The sequence below is a fragment of the Tachyglossus aculeatus genome, chromosome 16, assembly GCF_015852505.1.
Source record: "Tachyglossus aculeatus isolate mTacAcu1 chromosome 16, mTacAcu1.pri, whole genome shotgun sequence".
NCBI classification, from domain to species: domain Eukaryota; kingdom Metazoa; phylum Chordata; class Mammalia; order Monotremata; family Tachyglossidae; genus Tachyglossus; species Tachyglossus aculeatus.
Genome location: NC_052081.1, coordinates 12,497,731 through 12,516,252, shown reverse-complemented (window position 1 = coordinate 12,516,252; position 18,522 = coordinate 12,497,731). Strand labels below are relative to the sequence as shown.

The window sequence follows — 18,522 nt, the reverse complement described above, 5'->3', positions numbered from 1 at the left end:
ATCACCTTGTATCCCCTCCAGCGCTTAGAACAGTGCTTCGCACATGGTAAGCGCTTAACAAATACCATTATCATTATTATTATGTCTCTCTCCCCCATGAAAAGCAGTACGGCCTAGTGGAAAGAGCATGGGCTTGGGAGTCAGAAGGATCTGGGTTCTAATCCCAGTTCTGTCTGCCCTTTGTCTGCTGTTTGAAATTAGACAAGTCACTTAATTCTCTGTGCCTCAATTACCTCATCTGCAAAATGGGTTTTAAGACCGTGAGCCCCATGTGGGACACGGACTGTGTCCAACCTGATTATTTTGTATGTATCCCATCTCTTAGAACAGGGCCTGGCACATAGTAAGTACTTAACAGATACCATTAAAAAAAAAGCCTGACAGGGAACATGTTTCATCCTACTGTTGTGTCCTTGTCCAAATGCATAGTACTATGCATTGCCTCCAATGGGTGCTACTAATATTACCTCTGGCAATTCCAGTAAGCCCTAGCAATGCTTGCAGTCAGCAAGCCCTTTACCCCTTATCTCTGAGGTACTTCTCGGCTCTGCTGCATGAAAAATGATGGGGATTTAGCCTTTGTCTTTAATGCAACAGGATTTTGCCTCTGCCTTTGATGCAATAGGATCGAGAAGGCTGAGTAACAACAAAATGCAAAATAATGCAATGTGGAATGGGCACAAATCATGGTAAAATACCAGCTACGACACACAGAAAGTTCTCAATAAATACGACTGATTGTTTGAGCTTGACCAAATGTGGGGTGGCAACCTGAAAATGGAAAAGAGTATTTTCACTTAAAAAATTCATTCTCGCCACAGGGCCTGAAGAAAACACGGCCCTTGTAAAACAGTGCATGTTACGTTAGACTCTAAACTCCTTGTAAAACAGTGCATGATATGTTAGATTCTAAACTCCATGAGGAATGGGAGCCCACTGCCTGCTTTCTTTGAAGTCCCTACAGTATCTAGTCTAATGCTCTGAGCTGTCAATAAATGGTTTGGGCTGATAGGTACAAGTTGCCAACTTGTACTTCCCAAGCGCCTAGTACAGTGTTCTGCACACAGTAAACGCTCAATAAATAAATACGATTGATTGATTACAAGGTTAGGTCCTGAGCCGATAAGGAGGGACAGAAGGGGTGAGTGTGTCCTAGAAATTCTTATTGATTGCTTCCTTGAAATACTGTGCCCTGCCACTTTTCCCTCAGTATCACCTTCTCACTTGGTTAAGTTAACCATTAAGTGCCACAAATCTGTTGATTCAGGCACCAGCAGGAGCAGAACATCTCTTAAAACAGCAACTGTCAATGATGTTCCACAAAAGGCTCCCAGGAAGTCCTCAAAATAGATTTGATAATGGCATATGTTTTATTTTTTGAGCCCGGAAATTCATTTTGGGGGCATATCTTATTTTTAGCAAGCAATTACTTGAAGATGATTCGGCAGTCTCATTAAGTATATACACAAGTGCAATTTTTCTTCACTGTGATCTTTTTTTAAAAATTCCCTACACGATACAGCAAATACCAGGGGCCCCAGAGTTCAATGAAATGACAAAATGTTTTAAAAGGATTTGGTGATTTTTAAGAGAGTAAAGGTGGCATTTTTAAGTGCTTACTATGTGCCAAGCATTGTTCTTAGCACTTGTCAGACAGTCCCTGACCCACATGGGGCTTACAGTCTGAAGGCCAGAGAGAACAAGTATTTTATCCTCATTTTACAGATGAGGAAACTGAGGCACAGTGCGGTTAAGTAATTTGCCTCAGGTCACACAGCAGGCAAGTGACAGCCAGGATTTGAATCTACGTCTCCTGACTTCTAGGCCTGTGCCCTTTTCATTCTTCCACGTTTACGGATAGATAGTTATATCTGTAAATATGAATATGTGTGTGTGTTTGTACAGAGAGAATGAGAGAGATGCCTCTCCTGAGTACTAAGGTTTGCTCAAACCTTCTTAATCAAAGAAATGAGAGAAAAATGTTGTACTTACCTAGTTTGACAACAAAGTTGATAAATCTCTGGATATTAAACTAGAGAAAGGAGGGGACAAGGAGAGAAATCCACGATCAGAATGGTGACAACCGTCAAAAGAAGAGAGGGGGATCGTGCCGCTGCAAACCAGGAACTTTGTTTCCTGCGGCCCACCGCCATTCGCTAAACCCTCTCCAGGTCACCTCCGAGCCCACATTTAATAAGGAGTGACTTCTGCCTTACTCACTGTGACTTTTACTGGCTGGCCTTAGAGCTGTCTCATCCTCTAGAGGGAAAGCCTGGACACTGGACATAACTGTTCCCTGAATGTCACGTTCCTTCTTCCGAATAACTAGAGCGGAGGGGCCTGACCACTGTTACGGGATAATGAAGCGAGGAAAGAAAAGGTAACCCAGTTGATGAGTGGGCTGAAAGACTGAGGCCAGCAGAGAAGGACTAGTTAAAAGCATAGATACCTCCACCCAATAGGAAAATGTCAAGTCCCTTTGTAAATGAGGAAAGAGAAAAAGAGTTTAGAGGGTGTTTGTAGAGGCGAGAGAGGTGCAAATGTATTTTTAAGTCAGGAAGCTAAATGATAGAGGGAAAGAGAGATCAAGGGGCAATGTAGCAGGGCCCGGGGAAAGTCCTGCACAGGAAAGGGGGATTAGAAGAAATTGCTGTACCTGATACTTCAGGGCTAGAGGAAGATCCTGACGCTCAAAAGCTGCTAACATCTGGTTTGTCCTCTTGCCCAGGTAGTTGTAGGTGCTGCCAAGAAAACAACAGCTCAATGACAACTTGCAGGCATCGACATCTTTGCTTCTGCAGTTGCAAAGAATAAACATCCAAAGCTTCCTAGATGAAAAAAATCTCAGTCCTCCACCTGCCTTGAAACTTAATAAACATGACAATGCTCAAACCAGTCATTTATTCAATCGAATTTATTGAGCATTTACTGTGTCCAGAGCACTGTACTAAGCACTTGGGAGTTGCTTTGGGAATGGGAAGAGGGGTGAGGCCTGGGGAGAAGAACCTTGACAAATACTCCTGGCGCTGTTTGTCACAAAACTACTTGGGCTAAACCTAACACAATGGCTTAGATTATGGCCCTTAGATTCTCATGGACTAGTCCTTTCCTGGCAGAGAATTTGGCACAACAGTTCTGCATAATCACCCGGAGCAAAGGCCAGAGAGGGACTGATTGTTTGGCCTGATGAAATGTTCTTCAAGATTTGAGAAGTGCCCTTAATCATGTGAGCCAGAGGATGTTCTAGCCTGATTACCTGGGAGGAGTTGATGGAGAAGGTGCAGGTGGGAGGTGAAAACACTAGCCTATGAGGAGGCATTCCCCCAATCAAGAGGCACCAGGAGTTAAAGATCCAGAGTCACATGAGAAGCCAAAGGTGGGTCATGATCAGAAGAACTGTGTCTACTCAGACGTTTGCTGAGTCTAGCCCATTGCTTGTGCAGAATAAAAAAAGATCTGAATTAATTACTCTGTTCTGAATCTCAGCTCTGAACCCCAAATTATCAACCGAGATGGGGACATACTAACTACAGGTCAGAGAGGCCTCCTTTTTTCAGTATCGGGCACACGCGAGTGAACTAGACTGGTATACGGCTTTGCTAGAAAATAACTCAGGTACAGTCCGTGGGGAGTAGAGGACAAACCGCTTACCTGCCCACTGCCCCAGTTGCCCCCATTATCAGAGCACTCAGCAGTTGCTGTTAAGGAAAAGAGAAATAGCGTTCATTTCTTTCCGTTAAAACAGTGCAAGTCCCCACAGGAAGACTTTGTCTGTTCTCATGGGGCTGGTTTATCCTTGGGGGACACCCTATTCCATTAGGAATCGCAGGGGGCTACCCTTACCTCATCCACCCCAAAGAGGAGATCAAATTGTCGGGGGCCGTTTTGTTCCACGCACTGTCCGAAGTCCAAGAGATTAGTGTCACTGAACTTGAGGCCCTGGAAGGTGGGGATCTGGGCCTGAATCCCGTTCAGCAGTTCCTCAGCACAGACTGCTCAAAACAATAATCTTTCATTAAAGATGGCTGCCCAAGGTGGTAACGATCTTACTCTACACATCTTTCCGTTGTACTTTCCCAGGCGCTCTGCACACAGTAAATGTTCAATAAATAAATTCCATCTATTAATTGGATCCAGTCAGGGGCAGCCTAAAGCTATAATTAGAGGGTGGGTAGTAAGCAGATGAGTTGTATGCTGTAAGCTTCTTGAGAGCATGATACTAGGCTACTGCATTCTCCCAAGTGCTCTGCACACAGCTGTGTTTAGTAAATACAGTCGATTGACTGCAGTAGGAGAAGTCAGAGAAGGGGAAATCGGCACTCCTTCCTACCTATTTTCACTTCTCTTCCACTTCACAACACAGCCTGAACACTTTGTTCTTCTAACACCAACAAACTTCAGTACCCGATCTTGTCTCTTTTACCGTCGACCCCTTGATGCCCTCCATCCTGTGCTTAGATCTCCCTCCCCTCTTCGTATCCAGCAGGCCACTATTCTTTCCATCTTCAAAGTCGTACTAAAATCACATCTCCTCCAGGAAGTCCTCCTTAAATAACCCCACACCTCCCCATCATATGCACCACCTTTTCACTTGGGTCAATATTCCCTAAGCACTTTAATATTCATCCCACCCCCCACAGCACTTATGTACATATGTTTATACTCTATTGCTTCCCGATCTGTAATTTATGAGAAGCAGTGTGGCATAACGGATAGAGCACGGGCCTAGGGGACCTGGATTCTAATACCAGCTCTGCCAATTTTCTGCTGTGTCACCTTGGGCATGCCACCTCACTTCTCTGTGCCTCAGTTCCCTCATCTGTAAAATGGGGATTAAGACTGTGAGCCCTATTGTGAGCCAGGGACTGTGTCCACCCCAAATATCTTATATCTGTATATATGTTTGTACGTATTTATTACTCTATTTATTTTTTTATTTTATTTGTACATATTTATTCTATTTATTTTATTTTGTTGGTATGTTTTGTTTTGTTCTCTGTCTCCCCTTTCTAGACTGTGAGTCCACTGTTGGGTAGGGACCGTCTCTATATATTGCCAACTTGTACTTCCCAAGCGCTTAGTACAGTGCTCTGCACACAGTAAGTGCTCAATAAATCCGATTGAATGAATGAATGAATACCTACCCCAGCGATTAGAACAGTGCCTGGCACACAGTAAGCACTTAAAAAAATACCACTATTATTATTATTACATTAATGCTTGTTTCCCCACCAATCTTACTGTACTCTTTCAAGTGCTTAGTACAGTGCTTTGAGAACTGTGAGTGCTCAATAAATAGCACTGATAGATTGTGTCTATGGAATTCTTTCAGCTGGACATGGTTTTTACAGTAGCAATGGAAGCTTGTAAGAGGATGTGAGACATAGGACTTGATTCTCAAGGGCCTTAGGACTCTGTCAGCTCAGAAGCAGCGTGGCCTCGTGGAAAGAGCACGGGCCTGGGAGCTAGAGGACCTGGGTTCTAAACCCAACTCCGCCACTTGCCTGTTGTGTGACCTTGGGCAAGTCACTTACCCTCTCTGTGCCTCAGTTTCCTCATCTGTAAAAAGGGAATTAAATCCTACTCCCTCCTGCCTAGAATGTGAGCCCCATGCAGGATGGAGACTGTATGCAACCTGATAACGTTGTATCTATCCCAGCACTTAGAACAGTGACTGGCACGTAGTAAGCGCTTAACAAAAACCATAAAAATGATACTCCCCTCCCAAGTCTGCCTTCTCATAGATCCAAAAGAGAAACAGACCTTGAGACCCCCCGCCTTTATTTTTCCAGAGAGATAAGATGCCAGGGGCTGGAGGTTGAAAAAGACTGTGTCTTTAAAATTTCTTAAAACCATCAACCAATGGGCCTGGCTTGTAGTACTAAAAATCATGAGTGTAGGATATTCTGAAAGTAGTGAAAGGGAAGAACACATACAAAAGGACTTTCAAAAATGGCTACCCTCATGCCTTCTACCGTATTGTGAAGGAAAAAACTCCCTGAAATAGGTGCAGGGGAGGGAGGGAGGGAGGAATCTCAGATTTCTTGCTCTGGGGTCTCAGTAGCCCAGTTATTTTGTAGAGGATAGTCGGGGTCAGGTGTCATTCATGCATCAAGGGAGGATTTCTTTTGGGGGACTTGGTGGAGGTGGAGGAAGAGGAACAATAAAACAAATAACACTCACTTTTAATCCCTGTCAGAGGAGGAATGTGGTAGTAGTAAAATGGCACAGTAGGGGCAGCTGCAGCCACTTCCTTCAAGAAAGCAATCAGGGCATCTGAAAATACAACAAGGGCAAAGACATTACTGGGTCAGACTCATGGTCCAGCCTTGGATTCTGCCTCCGACAGTGGCTACAAGATGTTTGGAGGAAGCGCAAGACGGCTGCCTTCCTGGATAGCTAAAATAGCAGGGAAATAATGCAAATAAGGTACCGTAATTTGTGGACTTCAGGGACTTCCAGGGACTAGGCTGGGTTGAAAGGTAGAAAAGGAAGACAAGAAAATAGAGAGCAAGAGAAGAAGAGAGGAAGAAATAGAGGGGCAGAGAAAGCATCACAGAGAGATAGGATGGGGACAAGAAGAGAGAGGGAACATGAGAGTCCGTTGTTGGGTAGGAACTGTCTCATGGCATAACAACGATAAGCATTATTAACCCCGATTTATGGAAAGGGAGTCCACAGGGGAGGAAAGAGAGAAGCTGCTCTAGAACCAGCAAAAATGGCCCGGGAGGAGCTGAAAGTATTCTGGACCCCAAGACGGCAACCTCAAGTTTCTGCCTCTTCAGAGGCTGGCAGTGGAATTACATCTGTACAACTCACTCCCTCTTGTCTATTGTGTGACCTTGGGCAAGTTACTTCACTTCTCTGTGTCCAATTACCTCATTGGTAAAATGGGGATTAAGACTGTGAGCCCCATGAAGGACACGGATTAGCTTTTACCTACCTCAGGGCTTAGTAAAGTGCCTGGCAAGTAGTAAGGAAATGGGTCTACCAGCTCTGTTATACTGTACTCACCCAAAGGCTTAGTACGGTGCTTTGCATACACTAAGCACTCAATATATACCACTGACCGATTGACTGATCTCATAAGCAATTTAAACTCTGGAGAAAGGTTATCTAATCCTTTCCAAGCAGGCCCCTTGTCCAAATGCCAGGGAGGGGATTCTTTTCAAACTTGGGCCACGGGTCTCCAGGGCACTAGACCACCCCCCTTATAGCCACAGTGGCGGGGTTGAATGTGCAGGATTGGCAAAAGCTAAGCGCTTAGTACAGTGCTCTGCACACAGTAAGCGCTCAATAAATACGATTGATGGTGTCTGCGTGGGTGGGGGGGTTGTGCTCACCTTTGTTAGAAGGTTTGAGAAAGAAAGGAGCTATTACAGCAATGCCATCAGCTCCGATTGCTGCTGCATGCTGAGCCTGTAAAGAGAAATGGAAATGAAATGTACATGGGCTGGAGGGGTTCACTTATTTGCCTACTGCGAGTTGCATCCATTGTTAATAAGACATTTTAATCACTGGTCATTGTTCTGAGAACATTTTTATAGCTTGCAAAATAACTGAACCTGCTATCTATTTTTTATGGTACTTGTTAAGCACTTACTATGTGCCAAACACTTGCTCTAAGTGGTAGGGCAGGAATAAGTAAATTAAGTTGGACACAGTCCCTGTCCCTCATGCGACTCACAGTCTGAGTAGGAGGGAGAACAAGTATTTCATTCATTCATTCATTCAATCGTATTTATTGAGCGCTTACTGTGTGCACAGCACTGTACTAAGTGCTTGGGAAGTACCAGTTGGCAACATATAGAGACGGTCCCTACCCAACAACGGGCTCACAGTCTAGAAGCAGGAGACAGACAGCAAAACATGTGAACGGGTGTCAAGTCATCAGTATAAATAGAAGTAAAGCTAGATGCACATCATTAACAAAATGAAATAAACAGAATAGTAAATATGTACAAGTAGAATAGAGTAATAAATCTGTACAAACATATATACAGGTGCTGTGGGGAGGGGGAGAAGAAGGAGGGGGCTCAGTCTGGGAAGGCCTCCTATGGGGTATGGGGTATTTAATCCCCATTTTACAGTTGAGAAAACTGAGGCACAGAGAAGTTAAGCGATTTGCCCAAGGTCATACAGCAGGCAACTGGCAGAGCTGGAATTAGAAGCTAGGTCCTCTGAATCCCAGGTCCCTGCTCTTCCCACTAGGCCATGCTACCTCTCGTTCTTCTCTGGTGCCCAGAGTCCAAGGATCTTGTCAAAATTCAAATGAATAGATCGATAGCACCGGCAATTTAGAGCTTGAGGGTTTGGCTTCTAGGTTGAATACTTTGGCGCCTTCTAGGTGTGCAGGTTATTTAATCAGTGCCTCAGTTCCCGATACAGACCAGGATCACAGGACTTAGGATCAGCGAGATAATGACAGGATGTTGTCTGTTCTTGTTAAAAGATGACACTTGGTGGTAGTGTTGCTACCTTGATGTATGGGGTTGCTGATTTTTTTTTACAGTGCACATCTTTTTCATGGTATTTGTTAAGTGCTTACTATGTACCTGGCACCATACTGGCTTAGTGGAAGCAGCAGCAGAAGCAGCGTGGCTTAGTGGAAAGAGCACAGGCTTGGGAGTCAGAGGTTGTGGGTTCTAATCCTGGCTCCGCCGCTTATCAACTGTGTGACTCTGGGCACGTCACTTAACTTCAACTCCATTTTACAGATGAGGTAACTGAGGCATGGAGAAGTGACTTGTTTACGGTTAAAACAGCAGACAAGTGGCAGAGCTAGGATTAGAACCCATGTCCTTCGGACTCTCAGGCCTATGCTCTATCCGCGAGGCGATGCTGCTTCTCTAGTTTGTACCACATACAGGATCCAGAGGTTAAAGGAGAGGATAAAGGGAACATAAAAAAAACTACATGCAAGCCAACTCGGAGAGAAAATGGCAGAGGATAGTAAACATTTTCCCATCATCCTTATCTGTACGTACCAGCTCTTGGGACTCTTTCAGGCATAACGCTCCTACGTGAATGATGATCTGGTCCAACCTGCATGAGACAGAGCAACAGAGGCCCGCTGCAACACTGTTTTAACAGTAACCAAGAAGAATATGGCAGGGTTCAATGACTGCAATTGTGGGCTTTTGAATCCAGTTGCAGCAGATTGAGGTCGAGGGTCACAAAAGTATCTGCTGCAGTGCTTGCTTCCTGGTGGCTGGCCTACTTAAAAGATGCCTCATCTAAATGGAGGAAAAGGGCTGTCTTCAATGGGCAATCTACTTTCACTTTATTGGAAGGAAAAAATGGGAGTGGGACGCAATGCCTACAATTCAAAAACGTCTGTATTTCTGACTTTAGCATGACAATCCTGAAGCTTAAAGCCAGAGGTGACGCTAAGACTTGTGTCCATTCCCAAGTGTTTAAGGCAGTGCTCTGCACGCAGTATGCCCTCAAAAAATATGATTGCTTGATCGACTTTCTCAGGTCTTCCCTTCCAAGCCAGGCAATGCTCTGCCTTATGACTGTAGGGGATATCACTGCAGAGACAGGTTAGGCTTGCAATGAACAGCAGGAAAAGAAAAAAGCACAAGATGTAGGTTATTTCTGGAGTGAAAATGCTCGGTTAGGGAGGTGGTGCAGGTAGCCACGGCAAGAGGCTGTCACAGCTCTCCAGGGGTTGGCAAGAGGAGGGCTCAAAAGGCCTACCTACCTATACAAGCAGCAACTGGAATGGAGAGCCCAGAGGTCATTAGAAACCTTGACCAACTGCTGACTCAGGGCAAGGGAGAGAAGTGGTTCTGTCCAAATCGCCAGTTAATCAATCAATCAATATTTACTGAGTGCTTACTGTGTGCAGAGCATTGTACTAAGCGGTTGGGAGAGTACAATATAACAGAGTTGGTAGACACGTCCCTGCAATTTTTATTTATTTATTTTACTTGTACATATCTGTTCTATTTATTTTATTTTGTTAGTACGTTTGGTTTTGCTCTCTGTCTCCCCCTTTTAGACTGTGAGCCCACTGTTGGGTAGGGACTGTCTCTATATGTTGCCAACTTGTACTTCCCAAGCGCTTAGTACAGTGCTCTGCACACAGTAAGCGCTCAATAAATATGATTGATTGATTGCCGCAATGAGGCTACGGTCTGGAAGGGGAGGCAGACATTAATATAAAGAAATAAATTACAGGTAAGTATGTAAGTGCTGCGGGGCTAGGGTTGGGTGGGGTGAATAAAGAAATATAGGAGCAGTGTGGCTCAATGGAAAGAGCCTGGTCATGGGTTCAAATCCCGGCTCCGCCAATTGTCAGCTGGGTGACTTTGGGCAAGTCACTTCACTTCCGTGGGCCTCAGTTACCTCATCTGTAAAATGGGGATGAAGACTGTGAGCACCCCGTGGGACAACCTGATCACCTTGGAACCTCCCCAGCGCTTAGAACAGTGCTTTGCACATAGTAAGCGCTTAATAAATGCCATCAAAAAAAAAAAGGCAGCAAATCAGGGTGAAGCAAAAGGGAGTGCGTAAATAGGAATGAGGCGTTAGTCAGGACAGTTACTTGTCAGGGCCATAGGAGTAGGATTGGAACTGCCAGTAGGAATCCTTTATTCAGTCAGGAGAACTGCTTTTGAGGCCTGGGAAATTTTCCCTCTAGGAAGGGAATCCTGCCCCACTGCTGCCTGCCCTTTCCCAAAGGGGCATGGGCATGGAGAAGCAGCATGGCGTAGTGGATAGAGCACAGGCCTGGGATCCAGGAGGTCATGAGTTCTAATCTCGGCTCTGCCACTTGTCTTCTGAGTGGCCTTGGACAAGTCACTTCACTTCACTGTTGCCTCAGTTACCACAACTGTAAAATGGGGATTGAGACTGTGAGCCCCACGTGGGATACGGACTGTGTCCAACCCGATTTGCTTGTATCCACCCCAGGGCTTAGTACGTGCCTGGCATGTTAGTAAGCGCTTAACAAATGCCACAATTATTATTATTGTTATTATTAAAGGGCACCCAGAGCTGGGCTACCTTGGGAGTGGGAGGGATGCATCATTTAGGTTTTGACAATGGCCATTTGCTTCCGGGACCAGCTACTCACTTATTTTTCCCCCGAGTCACCCACTCCTCCGCAAGCTGCCGCCGCTCCTGAACGCTCAGAGACAGACCTTCTCCCGTGGTGCCGTTCACTGCCCCAAGAACACGTGAGAAATTCAGGTGGGAAAACAGACAGACACTGCACAACCCCGACCATCCCCAATAGCAGAACATGCGCCTGGGAGTTTATAGACCTGGGCTCTAATCCTAGCCTCGTCACTGTCCGCTGCGTGACCTTGGACAAGTCACTTAGCTTGCCTGAGCCTCAATTTTCTCAAGTGTAAAATGAGGATTCAATACCCGCTCTCCCTCCTTCTTAGACGATATGTCCCAAGTGGGACAAGGACTAGGTTTTGTTTGGGTTCCGGGTTCTTTTACCAATCCCATCACTTACTCCAGTGATTTGCACATAGTAAGCTCTCGGAGAAGCAGCGTGTGCTAGTGGATAGAGCACGGGCCTGGGACTCATACGGATCTGGGTTCTAGTCCCGGCTCTGTGAGCCCACTGTTGGGTAGGGACTGTCTCTATATGTTGCCAACTTGTACTTCCCAAGCGCTTAGTACAGTGCTCTGCACACAGTAAGCGCTCAATAAATACGATTGATGATGATGATGATGATTTGTCTGCTGTGTGACCTTGGGCAAGTCATTTAACTTCTCTGTGCCTCAGTTACCTCATCTGCAAAATGGGGATTAGGACTGTAAGCCTCCTGTGGGACACGGACCGTGTCGAACCTGATTAGCTTGAATCTTCCCCAGCACTTAGAACAGTGCCTGGCACATAAAGTGCTTAACAAATACCATAAAAAATCCTAAATATCACAATTATTATTATTTCCACCAATGACTTCCACCAATTGTCCAATCCCGTTTTGTACGTCTGCTAGCCAACAGCTGGAAAATTTAATTGGGGACTATCATTTAGGCCAAGAGTCCATCCAAGAGAAGAATTGATAGCAGATATAATTCTTGCCAAAAAGTGTAGAAAAATCTCTTAAGACTCCAGCCCTAGTCTGAGAAGGCAAACCCAGAACTCCAGTCTTGGGTTAGGATGACTCTATTTTTGAAGTGGTCTCCCAAGAAGGAGAGAAACCTGTAGGCTTGATGGAGGAGAACTTTGTTGCATTTCTATCTATCAATCAATCACTGGTATTTATTGAGTGCTTATTGTGTGCAGAGCACTGTACTAGATCTTGGAAGAGTACAATATAACAGAGTTGGTAGACACAGAGTTGGTAAGCTTGTTGTCCACAATGAGCTTACAGTCTAGAGGAAGGGGAACTGACATTGACTCGAGGCTTTGGTTTCTCTGGTCCTATCAGACATCAACCCAAAATTCAGTAGTATTTATTGACCATCTACTCTGTGCAGAACAGTGTAGTAGGCGTTTGGGAATCAATCGATCGATCAGCAGTACTTATTGATTCTACTGATTTACTATTCTATTTATTTTGTTAATGATGTGCATCTAGCTTTACTTCTATTTATTCTGATGACTTGGCACCTGTCCACATGTTTTGTTTTGTTGTCTGTTTCCCCCTTCTAGACTGTGAGCCCGTTGTTGGGTAGGGACCGTCTCTAGATGTTGCCAACTTGTACTTCCCAAGCGCTTAGTACAGTGCTCTGCACACAGTAAGTGCTCAATAAATATGATTGAATGAATGAATGAATGAATTGAGTGCTTGCTGTAGGCTTAGTGGAAAGAGCCTACACCTCCTAGGAAGAGCCTAAACTCCTCACCCTGGGCTCCAAGGCTGTCCATCACCTCGCCCCCTCCTACCTCACCTCCCTTCTCTCCTTCTACAGCCCACCCCGCACCCTCCACTCCTTCGCCGCTAATCTCTTCACCGTACCTCGTTCTCGCCTGTCCCGCCATCGACCCTCGGCCCACGTCATCCCCCGGGCCTGGAATGCCTTCCCTCTGCCCATCCGCCAAGCTAGCTCTCTTCCTCCCTTCGAGGCCCTACTGAGAGCTCACCTCCTCCAGGAGGCCTTCCCAGACTGAGCCCCTTCCTTCCTCTCCCCCTCGTCCCCCTCTCCATCCCCCCCATCTTACCTCCTTCCCTTCCCCAGAGCACCTGTTTATATGTATATATGTTTGTATATATTTGTTACTCTATTTATTTATTTATTTATTTTACTTGTACATATCTATTCTATTTATTTTATTTTGTTAGTATGTTTGGTTTTGTTCTCTGTCTCCCCCTTTTAGACTGTGAGCCCACTGTTGGGTAGGGACTGTCTCTATATGTTGCCAACTTGTACTTCCCAAGCGCCTAGTACAGTGCTCTGCACACAGTAAGCGCTCAATAAATACAATTGACGATGATGATGATGATGATGATGATGAAGAGCGCGGGCTTGGGAGTCAGAGGTCGTGGGTTCTAATCCCGGCTCCACCACTTGTCAGCTGTGTGACTTTGGGCAAGTCACTTAATTTCTCTGTGCCTCAGTTACCTCATCTGTAAAATGGGGATTAAGACTGTGAGCCCCACGTGGGACAACTTGATTACCCTGTATTTACCCCAGCGCTTAGCACAGTGCTTGGCACATAGTAAGCACTTAATACCATTATTATTATTATTATTATTAATGCTTGGGAGAGAACAATAATGTTGGTAGACATGATCCCTGATCTCAAGGAGAGTCTATAAATCTGCTGCCCTTTGTGAAGACAATTTTTGCCAAAGCTTCCAATCTTGAAGTTGAGAGAAAGACCCACATGTCCCTCAGGGAGTACCACAACATCCTGCCGACTATGTGCTCAGAGCCGGTGAAGGCGTGGATCAGGGCAGGCCTGCTGCCGGTGGGAGGATTTATAGGAGAAGTAATGAAGGCAACTTACCAAAAATGTTCTTCACACCCTGTTCCTTTACCAGATAATCCACATATTGACCAATCACGGAGATATTGATTTCTCTGCAAGACAAGAAAGAGAAGCAGTATGATCGTGGATCCGGGACACTTGACTAATCCATGACTGTGACACTTCCTAACTCCATTTCGGGTCTCTCTCCCTTCACCCTGGGGTGCCTCTATCGAAATGAAGAAAAGGTGTAAAGTGAGCCTGAACCTGCATAGTAAAAAAGGATTAGATTCTAGCCCAAAAAACACCCCAAACAATGCAGAGATATAAATCGGCCCATAACTAAAGTAGTCTGTGAGGGACAACTGTATAATAACCCATTTGAAAATCACTTTACATTTCCAAAGGCATGAAGATATTTTTTAATCAGCCTGATACTACTATATGCCACTATACAGGAAACTAAATTAGTTCGCCCATTTTCATCCCACACAAGGGTCAAAGGACCACTTGCTGAGCTGGGCTTAGAGTCCTCATACTTGCCTGAGAAGGAGTGAGATTTCGAGGAGCCTGGTCGTTGTACATTATTTAAGTGCAAATCAAGCACAAAGAGACCTTGGCCAGATAAACTCAGATGTTCTGGCCAGTGCCACCCTAAGTGTGGCAAGTGTGACGAGTGTAGGAGAGACTCATCTTAGGGTTGGGGGAATGGGGAATGACCCACTTGAAGGGGAATCAATCAATCAATCGTATTTATTGAGCGCTTACTGTGTGCAGAGCACTGTACTAAGCGCTTGGGAAGTACAAGTTGGCAACATATAGAGACAGTCCCTACCCAACAGTGGGTTCACAGTCTAAAAGGGGGAGACAGAGAAAAAAGCAAACATACTAACAAAATAAAATAAATAGTAGAGGGGAAGAGGATGTTCCTTAGCCACTCTCAGCAATTTCCCTCCTCCCACGCTTTGAGCTATTAAAACCAACAGGGAGGACACCCAGAGCCAGGAAGACTTGGAGAAGGCTGAGTGAGAGGAAGAAGGGGACCACTAATGGAGGAGAAGGAAAGTTATCATTCAGAGTACACTCCTTCCAATCCTGCTCTGACCTATAAAAACAAAGCCTGGGTGACTTGGGTAGCAGGAGTCGAGCTGTACCAGAGGTACAAAAATATCGAGGCAGGACTCCGCTTTCCAGCTTCGGAACAGGATTTCTAGGCCCAGAGCCTGCTGGCAGTGCCAAACAGGCTCCCAAGCTTTCACAATGGATGACTCCTGGGTCCTCTCTCAGACTGGGGGAGGTTCCGTCTTTAGCAGCAAAATATGGAACATGTGAACCTTTCATATACCTAAAAAGATACTATTAAAGGAAAAAGAGCCCTTCTTCCTTTCCAAAAGAAAACCAAACCATTTGAGGTTTGCACTTAAGACTCCCTGAAATAGTTTAAAAAGTGAGTATTTAGACATCTTTGCTTCTGGGCCAGGTGTGAAATCACGTTCACATCCTGCTGCCACAGCATTTCTGGTGAAAGGTATTATACTCCATGAGGACTTGCACAACCTTCCAAAATATTTCACTACTTTAAGTGGTTTAGCCTATTCTCTATTAGTGACAGACAATTAAAAGTTAAAGCAGCCTGTGACTTTCCTGATGAGAAATAAAAGAGGAAATCACATTATGCATAAAGGGACTGGATGTTCCCACTCCACGGCAACATTTTTCCTTCAAAACTAGACTAGTTTTGAAATCCGGAAACAGTGTGCTGCTTCCCATGAGGGGAAAACTGAAGAGTGTGACCTTGACAATAAGCCTGTGATATGTCTGGGCTAACTTTTTGAAGAAAACCAAGGTTAAATGGCCACCTCAAGCCAAACTGCCAACTTGGTTCTGTGTACATTTGCTTCTCTGAGAGTCCCATGGCTCTACTGAAACATTTCTGACCCCATTAATGGATAATCTACTTGAGTTTTCTGGGGCTCTCAGGAGATGACAGCACAGACTCAGCTCCCTCAGGAAGCCCAAGAATCATAGAGAATGCACTGGTGGGTTGGCATCGTTGTGGATTGTTCCCTTCTGTTCCCTCACCGGGGACGGGCAGTAAGCATGTACGTACACGCAAGGGTAAACACACACACACACACAAAATTATTGACTCATAGATCCTCCGTGTGAAGACGACCCACAGGCACAGGGGAAGGGAAGCGAAACAACAGCAGGTGCATCTGCTGTCACTGCCATGGGCAATGCTGACTCCAGTGGAATGGGTGGAGTCCACAAGCCACTGGCTGTTCTGGCAGTGGTTTCACTTCCCCTCTCCTGCTACTACTGCTCTACAGTGGATTCTTTTCTGTCCTCAACCTTTCACTGGCTCCTATGAGATTCGTAGCAGGAAGCTCAGCCAGCCAGTGGTAACTGCACTCTCTTGCTTCACATACTTCCTCTGCCCTTCCCTCTGCTCCATGCTGAGGATGTCTGTGTTGATAGCTGAACCTCTGCTAAATATGTGTGCCTGACAACGTCACACACGCGTGGGGTAATATCAGGATAAATGTGGCCAAATCTAGCCTGTCTACAAATCTCAACCTCCCTCCCATCCTCTAACACACACTTCCGCATTTCTTTCACATTCACATGAAGCACAGGTCTTTCTACCAGTTTGCAAGAAATCAGCTTCACCAGAGCTTATAAGTGTAAGCTCCCTGTGGGCAGGGAATGTGTCATTTTATTCTGCACTTTCCAAGTAGGTTGAATAATATTGGACCTAGATGACAGTGCTGTTTATTCTGATGGTGTCGGGGAAAAGCTCTGCGACAAGACAGGATAGGACTGTGAGCCCAGTGTTGGGTAGGGACTGTCTCTATATGTTGCCAATTTGTACTTCCCAAGCGGTTAGTACAGTGCTCTGCACATAGTAAGCGCTCAATAAATACGATTGATGATGATGATTATACGAGAGCAGTGAGATCCCACAATAATTTCTGTACTTGGGCCTCTCCCTTTTCCTATTTATTTTTAATGGTATTTGTTAAGTGCTTACTCTGAGCCAAGTACTGTACGAAGCGCTGGGGTATCTATAAGCTAATCAAGTTGGACACAGTCTATTGGGCTCACAGTATTAATCCCCATTTTACAGATAAGGCAATAAAGGCGAAGAGAAGTTTAGTTAGGTTAAGCCCACGGTCATACAGCAGACAAGTGCAACAGGTGGGATTAGAACCCAGATCGTACTGACTTCCGGCTCTATCTGCTAGGCTACACGGCCACACAGGGGTAGGGGCAGGGACTAGCTCCCTTTGCTCTTCTCCCCTCCCAGCCCCAAAGCACTTACGTATATATCTGTAATTTTATTTACCCCCTTTGCTCTTTCCCCCCTCCCAGCCCCATAGCACTTATGTACATATCTGTAATTTATTTACTTGTATTGATATCTGTCTCCCCCACTTAGACTGTGAGCTCGTTGTGGGCAGGGAACGTGCAGTGCTCTGCACACAGTAAGTGCTCAATACGACTGAATACATGGAGGCTCACTAATGCCTCTGGACACCTCTGGAAGTCTTGAGACAAGGTTGGAGAGTGCTTAGAACAGTGCCCAGTGCTTAGAACAGTGCTTGGAACATAAGTGCTTAACAAATACCATCATTATTGTTATAAAGCTTAGGCCTACAAGCCTTCATTCAGAAGAAGGAAGACCATTCCAGAAGGAGCAGCCGACACATCATCATCATCAATCGTATTTATTGAGCGCTTACTGTGTGCAGAGCACTGTACTAAGCGCTTGGGAAGTACAAGTTGGCAACATATAGAGACAGTCCCTACCCAACAGTGGGCTCACAGTCTAAAAGGGGGAGACAGACAACAAAACCAAACGTACTAACAAAATAAAATAAATAGAATAGATATGTACAAGAAAAATGAATAAATAGAGTAATAAATATGTATTTCCATGAGTTGTCCATCAGGAAGTCTTTTTTGACTCAGTCATTTTACTGTTCCCTCCCTAGCTGCCCAGCACACCTGTAACTAAGGCCATTTTCCATACTGGACAATGGCTGCTCTGATCATATTGCATCCTGATATTCCATGATGCGGTTGCTGTATCTTCGACTCTCGCTATAAAATTTACCCTCACTTTACAGGTATACGTAAGATATTAATTATTTTATAATGATAGTGGTATTTGTTAAGCCCTTACTATGTGCCAAGCACTGTATTAAGAGCTGGGGTAGAGAAAAGATAATTAGGTTGAACAGAGTCCCTGTCCCATATGGGGCTCACAGTCTCAGTAGGAAGGAGAACAGGTATTACATCCCCATTTCACAGATGAGGAAACCGAGGCACAGAGAAGTTAAGCAGCGTGGCTCAGTGGAAAGAGCCCGGGCTTTGGAGTCAGAGGTCATGGGCTCCAATCCCGGCTCTGCCAATTGTCCGCTGTGTGACTTTGGGCAAGTCACTTAACTTCTCTGTGCCTCAGTTCCCTCATCTGTAAAATGGAGATTTAGACTGTGAGCCCCACGTGGGACAACCTGATCACCTTGTAGCCCCCCAGCGCTTAGAACACTGCTTTGCACCTAGTAAGCGCTTAACAAATACCAAAATTATTATTATTATTATTATTATCATTATTATTATTAAGCAATGTG

General features: G+C 45.1%; 1 protein-coding gene across 1 annotated transcript in view; it reads right to left on the bottom strand.

Annotated features, from left to right (window-relative positions):
* The window catches only part of NPL (N-acetylneuraminate pyruvate lyase), a 32,030-nt gene that overhangs the window by 1,713 nt on the left and 11,795 nt on the right, over positions 1-18,522 (bottom strand). The window contains exons 3-11 of the mRNA XM_038758512.1: positions 13,925-13,998; positions 11,084-11,171; positions 8,988-9,045; positions 7,344-7,419; positions 6,184-6,276; positions 3,844-3,992; positions 3,652-3,698; positions 2,657-2,741; positions 1,993-2,032 (exon numbers count right to left, since the gene is read on the bottom strand). Coding sequence (XP_038614440.1) covers positions 1,993-2,032; positions 2,657-2,741; positions 3,652-3,698; positions 3,844-3,992; positions 6,184-6,276; positions 7,344-7,419; positions 8,988-9,045; positions 11,084-11,171; positions 13,925-13,998 — 710 coding nt within the window. The remainder of the gene's footprint in view (positions 1-1,992; positions 2,033-2,656; positions 2,742-3,651; positions 3,699-3,843; positions 3,993-6,183; positions 6,277-7,343; positions 7,420-8,987; positions 9,046-11,083; positions 11,172-13,924; positions 13,999-18,522) is intronic.